This window comes from Neophocaena asiaeorientalis, unplaced genomic scaffold (genome assembly GCF_003031525.2).
Source record: "Neophocaena asiaeorientalis asiaeorientalis breed wild unplaced genomic scaffold, Neophocaena_asiaeorientalis_V1.1 scaffold427, whole genome shotgun sequence".
Taxonomy (NCBI): Eukaryota; Metazoa; Chordata; class Mammalia; order Artiodactyla; family Phocoenidae; genus Neophocaena; species Neophocaena asiaeorientalis.
In genome coordinates, this window is record NW_020172280.1 from 5,233,505 (window position 1) to 5,245,041 (window position 11,537).

An 11,537-nucleotide genomic window follows, 5' to 3' on the forward strand; every position below is an offset into this window, starting at 1 on the left:
GCTTACTTAGCTTGGCTGGGCGGTGAGCAACGAAAGCTAGTGGTTCTCCGCAGCGCACCCGAGGGCCAAAGCTTTTTTTCCCTCCTGGCTCTGCCTCGCTGGTTCTCCCCAGCACCGGCTCTTTGGGGTCAAGGAAGGTTGGGGGCCCTCCTTCTCACTCTCCAGACCCGGGAGCATCCAATTCCGGTATCGTTGGCGGAGCTCTTGGGCCCCAGCGCCCGGGAGGGAACTGGCCTCCCAGCGAACCGCCCCAGGCATCCGGGCCACCCCGCAGCTAGTCAGTGCGGGTCGCCGGCCCTGTCGCCGAGGCCGAGCGCAAAGACCTCGCATCGCCGTTTTGGAAAGCGACACAACTCCCAGTTCGGGCGCAGTCCCCGCGACCCGGGTCCCGGCTGGGGCCGCGCCGAGTCCCTAGGACTTTGACGGGTTAGGGCAGGCGACGCCGAGAGCCAAGCCGCCTCCAGCCCTCCCCAGCCCTACCCCAGCGCCGGCTCAAGTGCCCGAGCCCGGCGGCCCAGCGCCGCGCCGCGCCGCGCGGGGAGAGAAGCAGCTGTTCCCAACAGCTGGGGGGCGGCGGCGCAGGGCGCCCCAGGTGCGGCCACGGCCAATCGCAGGCGTCCGGCCCGCCCCCTCCCCAGCCAGGCGCCGACCCCCGGCCAGCGGGGGAAGGGAGCAGAGAGGGGGAGAGCCGTCCTCGCCACTTGTCTTCCAGCTTCCGCGGCGGGAGGGACGGAACCCGAGCTGAAGCGCGCGGAGTCCCCCGCCCCGGGCTCCGCCGCCAAAAAAAAGACGCGGAGCCGGAGGAGGAGGCGCAGCCGCTGCCCCAGCCGCAGCCGCAGCCGGAGCCGGAGCCCGAGCCGCGGGGCGGGCGCGAAGATGCACACGACCCAGAAGGACACGACGTACACTAAGATCTTCGTCGGGGGGCTGCCCTACCACACCACGGACGCCAGCCTGCGCAAGTACTTCGAGGTCTTCGGCGAGATCGAGGAGGCGGTGGTCATCACCGACCGGCAGACGGGCAAGTCCCGGGGCTATGGATTTGTAAGTTGCGCGGATGGGGATGGTGGTGGAGGGGGCGATAAAGAGCTCGGCGGGGAAACAGAGGACCACGGGGGCGGGGAGGGACAGAGTGGCGCTTGGCCCGAGGGGTCGGAGTTGGGAGTGAGGGGCTCGGCGTGGCCGCGCGAGGACCCCAGCGGACGTGACCAGCGCTGCCTCTTTGCTCCCGGCTGAACTGAAAGTTTGCGCGCGGCGGAGCTGGGGAGGGAGGGCCGGCGCCTGCCTCGCGGGGTTCCGAGGGGACCGAGAGCGCTGCGGTGTCGGGGGGCAGGCGGAGCAGGGGTGGAGGGAGAGAACTGTGATGACTGCCGGATTTGGGGGTGCGGAGGTCTGGGAGGGAGGGGCCGTAGCCCCTAAGAATTGCACTCCCAGGTTGGAGGCTGGTCGTTAAGAGCGCTGTTGCTTTGTAAAAATATGTGTGTCTTCCTGGCATTCCGGCTGGGGCAGGGAGGGGACACCCCAGGAGGTCTGGGGCTTTTCTTCTTATGCCACCCCTCCCCACCCCTTTTTTAATTGCAAAGATGAGTTCTTTTAAAAGATGAACCTCTGGCTCTTTCTTTGCCGAAATGAAAGAGAGCATAGTAACCTTCCTGGAGATTTCAGCGAGCAAATTCAGCTGCCGAGGAGCCGGGAGCCCCAGCGTAGGACAATAGCTATTGTCGCTGGGGAGTGTTTGCGGGGTTGGGAACACCGGCCGGATGTGAGGCTAGTCTTTCTTTAAAGCAAACAGTGCCTCTCAGGCCGGGTAGGGACCTGGGGAATGGTCGGCGGAGGGGGAATCTGGAGGAGTTCTAAGACAGAATTCAGGCTTCCAAATCTCTGCTAGGCCCTACTAGCACCCTTAGAACTTTGGGGGGGTGAGAAGGCGGTGTTTCTTTCTTTCCTCCTTTGTTTTCTTCTTTTGTTTTGTTTTGGATGGAGGATCAAGGGATAAGTTCCAGCCCCCCCAAAAAGAAGAAAGAAAGAAAAAGTTTAAGACCCCCTGCCCCTCAGTTTTATTAACAGGAATGACTTCTCCAGTGCGATTGTTGGTTTCTTCAGGGGTTGATTTAGAGCTTTGTGTGTATGTCTGTGTGTGTATGTTGCTAAGGTCACCATGGCTGACCGGGCTGCTGCCGAAAGAGCCTGCAAGGATCCCAACCCCATCATTGATGGCAGGAAGGCCAATGTGAATCTGGCATACTTGGGAGCAAAACCAAGGATCATGCAACCAGGTGAGCAATGTCCCTCGACGCCCCACCCCCAACTAGAGACCCCCCCCACTTCTGAATAGAATGAATCCCTGATTGGGAAGACACTAGTTCCCTGAGAATCTGTAGATGTTTAGTAAAGGTGAGCTGTGGCTGGTTATTCTACCAAGGCATTAAAGGTAGATGAGAGTTGTAAACACTCCTTTCCTGACTTGAAATGTACCTATGGGCAAAAAATAGATCTTGGGGGTCAGTTCAGTTTGCACACACCCAGGCTTGAGCTTGACTCATCTGTTTCCTATATACAGTCTTAGTTCACTCTCCACTTTCTGGTTTTTAGCCACTTGTAGATCATTCACATGTGGATGCTATGGGCCAAATGTGTCAACTCCAGCTGGTTATACTTCTTAGTGTTGTCTCTCCTTTTGCCACCCGTTGCCCTGTGTTCAGAGCGGGCAATTCACCTGGAACACGGAGCCAAGAGAAGCATAGGGGTGGTGGTGCCTGGCTGGTAAATGTTCAAAATACAGTCCCAGAATGTATTAGTAATGAAAGAGGATGAAGAGATTTCATGCACTCCAGGACCCTTATGTCACAGGTGAAGAAACTGATGCAGAGATGAGAAGGGGTTTACTCCAAGGTCACATAGCTATTAGTCACCAAAAGGGAGAGAATTTTGTTTATGTGAAAACATGACCTCTTGAATGGTTTACAACACTGCCCTGTGCATGAGCACAAATAATTGTGAATCGACTCTTGAACAAATGTAATCTTTTTCTTGGGCATGCAATTTTGATTAAGTCGTGTACTCTTCATTCTTAAGTCTGTGCATCTGAAATTTTGGAAAGAGGTGGACACTTCAGACAGATTTACTAGGAAACTAGGTTGTCAAGAAAGGGAGCGCATGTGCAAGTATTTGTGAGCATTGAAAAACATGTATTTGTCTAATACAGTGTGTGTGTGTGTGTGTGTGTGTGTGTCTGTGTACACTATCCAGAAAAGAAGAGTTTGTTTTGTGAATTTTTAATACTATAATCTGTAAAATCCAGAATCTTACAAAGCATTGTCCAAAGCATTCCAGAATGTTCCAAATTAAAAAGGCTTTTTTATAGATCATGATTCAGAATTGTAGGAAGATTTGTGACATGTAACTTCATTATCAAGTCTTACTGTTCTTGGTTTCATTCCACAAGAACTTTCTCTATGTCTGATTTTCTACGGTCTTATTCTGTGTCTGTCAACTAAACTTTGCAGATCATTTTTAGTTTCCACTTGTAGCCTATTAAAATTTTTCTTTAGATCAACAATAACATTAGTAAAATGACTTTTAAAAATATGTATAATATTTTCTCTAAAGTATTAAAAGAATGATTACCTTTTCTAAGTGAAAGGTGTGATTGCATTTTATGTGTAGAAGTAATAAATGCCTAACCATGCACAAATAGAGAATGTGGTATGTTTTATTGTTAGGTTTTGCCTTTGGTGTTCAACAGCTTCATCCAGCCCTTATACAAAGACCTTTTGGGTAAGTCAATTAATCAGGCCCTCCTAAGTTTCAACATGGATATCATTTGTTAACCTGCCTCTTTTTTATATCCAGATAAGACCATCATGTCACAGATTGTTCCCGGTTATACATATTTATATATGTTTGTGTATTTTGAATGCTGATAAAATAAACATTTTTAGATGAGTCAAGTTATCTGACCAAGTATGCAGCCTCCAAAACAGACACATTTGAGCTCATGATTAGCAAAACAAAACAAAACAAAAATACCAGGTATGACTTGTGTACCAGACGATTGTGTCCCAACACCATTACTACTGTTCAACTTGACTCAATTGTATTTATCTCTTTCTAACCTGACAGGGCTCGTATACAGTTAAGCTAACTGATCAGAAGGATACGATGATAAGAGGTGGAATAGTTCTGTTTGGAATTAAACTCTGTAACCAGTAGACTCAGACACACAAGCTCAGATGGTGATTAACGATGCATGGATGTTGCTGTTGTTGTTTTATTTTTCACAATAGTCAGTAGACCTCCGTGTGCTTTATTTTATTTATTACAGTAATGAAGTGGTGTTGATAGCTAAACTGTGTGCTTTTTTACTTAATTGAAAAGAGCTGTAGTGAAAGTGTTTTCTTTTCCTCGGGGAAGGGGCTCTTTGTGTTTTTGGTTTTGGTGGTGGTGTTGACGGGTGTTGACCTTTGACTTTGCCATGGGAAGCAAAGGGCCTTTTTATTCCTTGCTTTTAAGCTGTAGCCTGTGACTTCCATTTAACCATATTTTTGTAGTGAGTGCTAAATGGTGTGATTTCCTTCTGTAAGAATACAGATTCATCGCTTGCATGTCCTAAGTTTCTGTTTTACTGGGGTGTTTTTTCTGGGAATGGGGTTCTTTCTTTGGCAATGTATATCCACTTCTAGGCCTTCTAATGTAAAGGTTCAACAACTCTCATCAGATTTCATTAACACTGGCCAGTTTTTTGAGTAGAGTAGCACTAACTTTCACCTTTCATACCTGACTCAGGTGAACAGCCTGCTTATATTTGTGTTCTGTGGGTTCTGTGATTACCAGCTTTCCTTATCCAAGCTCCCCCATTTCCCTTCCATTCAGGCACGATGTGAGTGGGAGATCCCCACCTACCTCAATTTATTCCAAACACCTAGGGTCTGTTTTGGCTGTTTTCTACCTGATCAACATGGTTGTAACTCTAATGCCAGAGATTCACACTCTCTTTTTAAATATTCTAACTGTTTAGAAGTGTTTCATCCTCAACAATAGTTTCTTCTCTAGCTTAGCACCTGAACATCTACATGTGTAACCTGGAAGGTTGGATTCTACCTACAAAGATAGATGTCTACCTTATATGTCTCCAAGAATAGATCCAAAAAAGTAATAATAATTTGACTCGGAAGAGTCAAGTTATATTTTCCACGAATGCCTTCTTTATAACCTTCCCTTTACCATATCGAGATCTCACTTACTGACAACCCTTACTTTTTTTGAAGCCGTAGAAGAGTCTTCTGTCCAATATGATTAGAAAGGGCCTTCGTATACCCATAATGATTTATCAATGCCACATCCAAACCATTCCGGATACTGATGATAAACAGTGGGCTGATGGGTCCAACTACTTCTGTGGATCCCCCTCTCATTGGTCTAGACTATGTTTAAGGTAGAATTGGGGACGAGAACATACATCTTAGGAAGTGATGGTGAACTTAGTCATGATCTCACATGCATAATCTTGAGACAGTTGTTAATACAGCTAAACTGATCAACCAGTATTAGCATATGAGTAGTTTTCTCTGTGCCAGTGGATGGTACAAAATAAGGCGATGGCACTTTAGTTGGGGAAGCCAAACTAACACAAACGAATCAGGACCTACTAATTGCTAAATTACTTGGTATTATTTTAAGTATAAAAGGAATTCAGAAGAGCAAGAAAATAGGTGAGTTGGAGGAGTTGGACAAGGCTTTGTGAGGACTGGAGCTAGACTTGGACCAGTGGGTAGGTCCTGGACAGGTAAAAGGAAGAAGGGACACGTCTAAAGGGTGTAAGATGAGGGGAGGCTCAGCAAAGGCAAAGAGGAGAAAAGACTCAGTGCGTGGAGAAACCAGACTCTTATGGAGGGTCTTGAGAGCTAGAATAGAAATTTGGAGAGGCTGTGGTAGTCCTTACAGATCCTTGAGAAAGAAAGTAGCACGAGGGCAATAACAACCAGAATAAGATGTGTCATATGGAAATTTTAAATGAAGCATATTTTGATAGTAACCTTTGGTTTTTCATCCCTTCTAATATTAGCTGTCTTTATAAAGGATGGTGATTATTACTGTTTGCATAAATTGTTTGAACTTGATTAGAAATAGATAGCATTCCAAATAGACCAAGCAAGCCTTCTCTTTCTTTTTTAAGGGATTCTTAACACTGCTCTAATTCCCGGAGTCTGTACCTAACAAATCACACCTGGTCATCCTAAATTCTATTTGAATGCCACATGTTCTTATTTTTAGGCCTGGAAAGAAGCTTGAGAATTTTTAATCTTACTTGACTTGTTTGAAATTCTAGGAACTATTTTTTTATATGGTCTTTAAATGGCCCCCAGATTACTCTGGGCCTTTAAAGAGAAAAACCTTGGCCTGAAGGAATTTCTGATGTAACACAGTGGGCAGATGTACAGAAATTTGTGGATTTGCTAAACAATATCTTATAAATATTTTATATTTGAAAGAATAATTTTCTTATTGAAACGTTGGAGAGGAGAGCCTATGGATCTTGAGTAGAAAATTCTGGGCTAGTTTAGATCAGGTTGAAATACACTTAAATATTTACTTAGTAAATATTTAGCACTTAGCACTTAGTACTTGGTACTTAGCACTTAGTACTCCTTTAAGTGCTAAGTTTTACTCTAGTTGTGTTAACGCATAATAAGTATTATACTGTCCACTAAGTGGAGCAGAAGGGACAGTAATTAACATTAACTGAACACCTGCTACTTGCCTGGTACTGATAAGGGATTTACATAAATTATATAATTTAATTATCACAGTAATTATTTGATGAAGGCACTGTTAATGTCCTTTCCATGGGTGAAAAATTGAGATGCAGAGAGGTTAATTAACTTCCCTCAGGGACTACTAAGTGATAGAGTCTGGTTCTAGGTTCTGAATCATGGCCTCCAAAGCCATGTTCTTTCCTCTGTGTCAAGCTGTAGTCTGAAAGACACAACTCGGCTCTCTCTTATAATCTAGTAAGAAAACTGAGAAGCGCCCAGAAGGGCTGTCTATATGGCTCCAGATAAGGCAGAGAGACATCAGGTTGGTGGGATCCAGGAAGTCTTCGTGAAAGAGGTAGAAATTGACCTAGATTTTAAGCTATGATGGAGGGTAGGGAACTCTTGCAATGAATATATTCCTCACTGTAGGCTCTTCACATAGATAATTTTATTTAATGCACAGCACTTCAGGGTTGGAAATACTAGGATTGGAAATATTAGGTTCATTTCACTTATGAGAAATACATGAGACTAAAAAGGTGAAGCAAATTCCTGAAGGCTTTACACGTGGTGAGTGGTAGAGCTAGGGTAGATAGGATTGTGATTGCAACAGGTAGAGATGGAGTGAGGATTGGCATCCCTGACAGAGGGATGTCGTGAGCGAAGGTGAAGCTCTAGATGTGTATGGTATGTCCAGGAAACATTGAGGAGCCCAGCTGACCTGGCTTCAAGGAAAGGTGAGAAGAAATACTGGAAAAAGTATTTTGGAGCCAGAAGTATAAAAGGCCTGGCATGCCAAAGTTTAAGAAGTTTGCACTTAGTTTGGTAGGATGTTAGGGACCTAGGTTACTTTAAACAAGTGAATGAGATGCAGCCTGTGTCAGCAGTTTATGTGATAGGTTGAAAGAGGAAACCCTTTAGGATGTCAAAAGTCACAGAGAGATGCCAGAGGGACCTGAAGAGATAGGAAGAAAAGGAAAACATAGTAAATTTTCTTTGAAAGTTGTCCGAAGTGTCGGCTTTGCTCTGGTGCTTTTATTTCTGCTAGGCATTTACGTTCTATGATTCACTGAGGGAAAGAATGTTGGTAGCTCTCTAGCAGGAGGGAGATTCCCAAATTGCCTTAATGGGCTCTGTAGGCTATTAAAAGAGCTCCTAATGCAGGAATTGCTTCAGAAGTGCCACCTCACCCTTTAGTCCGATTCTGCCTGCCTTCTGAACTATTTTAGTCTCTCCGTGGTCTTCTGGATTCTCCTTTCCCTAAGCCTTAAAAACTCTAGGGTTTCATTTGCCTGCTAGATAGCTTCTTAACCCTTGCCAGACTTCATGTAGGTTTCTGATAGTCTAAGGAACTTTATACTCATTGGTTGGCATTTTCAAGTGAAAACTATTAATGTAAAATAAATGCAGAGACAAGAGTCCTGTAAGCAACGCTGCCTGTGTATCATTTAAAGCATTCGTCTCTCACACACACACACACACACACACTTTCATCCTGCCTTTTTGTAGGCTAAACTTATTTTCATTTACCACCTTTATTTAGAGATACAAGCCTAGTAACTGTCGTGTTGTCTTTGGAACTTTGGGAGCACAGGGGTTAATGTTTCAGTATCAGTGAGATTCATACTGGCTGGCCTTTGGAGCTGATAGATGTTTTACTTTGGCCTTATAAAGACATTTTACCCGCTGGAAACACTTGTCGCATGACAGGATCAAAAATAGCCCGGCTGCAGCCCCTGCTGTCCATCACCACATGTAAACTGGCATGAGTAAGGCTTTCTTATCCGTGTCTGCACATCGTGGACACGGCGGCCTCCAGGGACGGTGTTTCATAAAGCCACACCTGTCGCTCTGAACGAGCTGGTCACCTGACCTGCAGAGACGTTCTGAGTGTGTGCGTGACCACGAGTCTGGTTTCTGACAAGCAATTAAGAACATCTCTAAGTGTCCTCAGAAACACTTGATGACGTCGTTTCTCCTGGCACTGGGAAAGATCTACAAGTCTAGTAACATTGAGTGTATTTTTATCATTGGGGTCAAAGTTCACTACCCTCTGTGATAAATTCATCTTTTCCATGGATGTTGGTTAATGAGTGCTTTCAGTAAAACTCTGAAAAGGCAAAGCAAAATTTATGTTTTCATAATCTATATATGAAGTTTTCTGTTTTGAGTTCTTTAAAATTCAAAGATTGTTACTTGTGCTTGTACTTCTTGTAAGCTGCTTTTGGCAACAACCAGATGGCATTATGGTGTCATATTTTTAGAAATACAGGGGGTTTTGATGGAGATTATTCTAAAGAAGGATGAAAATAAATCAGATATTCACAGTAGCATTTTAACTGGGCAGTTATGAATCGCAAGAGTGAGAACTGAGATGCATGGTTTTTTTAAAATACCTCTTGTGATTTTTTTTTTTTAACAAAATTAACTTTTAAGTAAGGCCATTGGAGTGTGTCTTGTATGTGACCTCTGAATGTATCATTTTAAAAGGTACTCAATTTTGTTTCACTTTCTAGAACTTTTGCAGGATAATACACCATAATAGAATTGATTTGTATAAAATATCTACCAGTAAGGAAGATTTAAAACAGATATGCTAATAAATCTATTTCTGTTGAGTTAGAGGATAAAACAAGACTTAATAGATGCTCAAAAAAAAAGTTTCCTTCCTTACTCTTACTATGTAATCCTTTTAAGTTGATATTAATTTTAGAAATATTTAGTTGTGTTTCCCTGACCCTACCTTTTCCCTCAACCTCATCATTTCCCCAAAACCCCTTCTGTCTGTCTTGCATAGAGATAAACAAGCTGGCTGACCTTCAGTTGCCTGATAGTCAAACAGGTTTGATTGACCCTTGTGTCTTTATGAATTTAATGGAGAAAAAGAAAGAAAGAAAGACCAAAAGCGTGCTGCACATCTCTTTGGGAATCACTGCCATGAATGTTAATAGCATTTCTGTAGCTTCCCACAACAGCCTCTTGTGATAGAGTGAGCTGCACTACAGTTCGTTTGAGAAGTGTGATTCTGCTGTGTTTACCACACTTGTGATCTTTTAAACTCCTTTTTTATTTTGGCGCCTGCTTCTCTTTTCATTATTATTATCTTTAATAAGGGTGACTGAGGTTGCAGAGAGATTAATGTGTGCTGAGTCTGCATAGCAATTTCCAGTAGGGTTGCCATGATAATAAACATACGGCTTTTGTTGAAATTTACTGTAGTTTTTGAGAAACCAGCCATCACCCTTATGGAATTGAATGATCACAGATTCCCTTTGGATTCCTGGTTTCACGGTTAAGAATTTTTCTATTGTCTAAACCGTTTTTGTTGAACGAACTCACCACAAAATTTTCTCAAGTCTTAACTCAATTCAGCATTTATTAAATACCTCCTCTGTGCGAGGCCCTCCTGAAACTTGATTTATTTTTCCAAACTTTGGCTCCATGCCGTTTCTTGGTTCCAAAATGATCCTGAATCAAAATTCTGGCAGGGAGGGTATCCTGTTTTCGTTGTTGAATTCCTTCTGGGGCACTCCATGATTTGGGCTCCCGCCAGAGTACTTTCACAGGTGACTGGCAAGTCGATATTGTGGCAACCCTATGCTCATAATAACCACTAAATTTGAGTTTGGTCTGATCTCGGAAGAAGCCATGCTCCAGACAGGAGGCAACTCCTGCCTGACTCTGTTTTCCGTTTCTCGACAGGATACCTGCCCACTATGTCTATCCGCAGGCTTTTGTGCAGCCTGGAGTGGTCATCCCGCACGTCCAGCCGACCGCAGCGGCCGCCTCCACCGCACCTTACATTGACTACACGGGAGCCGCGTACGCACAGTACTCGGCGGCCGCCGCAGCCGCCGCCGCCGCCGCCGCCTACGACCAGTACCCGTACGCAGCCTCCCCGGCTGCCGCTGGCTACGTCACGGCCGGGGGCTACGGCTACGCGGTGCAGCAGCCAATCACCGCCGCCGCACCTGGGACCGCGGCCGCCGCCGCCGCCGCAGCTGCCGCCGCCGCTGCCTTTGGCCAGTATCAGCCTCAGCAGCTGCAAACAGATCGGATGCAATAGGCCAGAACCTGATCAAAGTCGAATTGTTTCCTCTTTCCCTCCCGATTTCCCAATTTTCAGTAGCTAATAAGAGTTAACATTGACTTAACAGCTTTAAAAAAAAAAAAAAAGCTATGCTATTGTGAAGCAGAATTATGATGATTATTTTTTTTAATACTCCAGTAGTAGTTCTAGACGTGAAAGAGATGAGAATGAGGGGGGGAGTGGGCGCAGTTTTGGAAATCAATCCCAAAGAGCCTGAGTAAGTAAAAGGCCGCGACGAAACGGTGGCAGGAGGAACAATGGAACTTCACTTTTATAACGGGATTTTTACTTTTGCTCTTTTTATAGTATCAGGGAAGCAAACTGCCTTTTACCAGTTAGAAAATGCTATTTGAATCCAGTTGAACCAGGGAATACAGAGTGAGCAATATGTAGCTTGAATTACATTTAAAAGCAGATTTTTTAAAAAAAAAATGGTGAAAGCACTGATTGTCAGTTTTAGCAGTCACTATGGCCTAGAGAACTTTTTCAAGAAGGTAATGTTCTTACTCTCAAAAATGGGCATCGAACAATCCATCTAGGAGCATGGCAGTGGGTGAAATGGTGGACAGGCACCAAAGCTATTTTCTCATCTACCCAGTGGATGAGTGGGACTGTGAAACAAGTGATGTGGAATGAATGGGTGCAACAGCTGTACAGACAATCAATAACACACACAGTTCTGGAAAGAACAC

At 44.6% G+C, this 11,537-nt stretch overlaps 1 protein-coding gene across 1 annotated transcript; it reads left to right on the forward strand.

The window, feature by feature from the left end:
• Nucleotides 1-861: 861 nt before the first annotated feature.
• On the forward strand, nt 862-10,931 carry RBM24 (RNA binding motif protein 24). The gene is made up of 4 exons (XM_024764182.1): nt 862-1,044; nt 2,153-2,276; nt 3,723-3,777; nt 10,458-10,931. The coding sequence occupies exons 1-4, from the start codon at nt 877-879 to the stop codon at nt 10,819-10,821; spliced, it is 711 nt and encodes a 236-aa protein (XP_024619950.1). The 5' UTR covers nt 862-876; the 3' UTR covers nt 10,822-10,931.
• The last annotated feature ends 606 nt before the right edge of the window (nt 10,932-11,537 follow it).

Bases quoted from the DNA above. Each gene is read 5' to 3' on its own strand.
- RBM24 (XM_024764182.1), top strand. From the start codon at position 877: ATGCACACGACCCAGAAGGACACGACGTACACTAAGATCTTCGTCGGG. The intron at 1,045-2,152 runs GTAAGTTGCGCG...TATGTTGCTAAG, and splicing joins AGTCCCGGGGCTATGGATTT to GTCACCATGGCTGACCGGGC. The intron at 2,277-3,722 runs GTGAGCAATGTC...TTTTATTGTTAG, and splicing joins ACCAAGGATCATGCAACCAG to GTTTTGCCTTTGGTGTTCAA.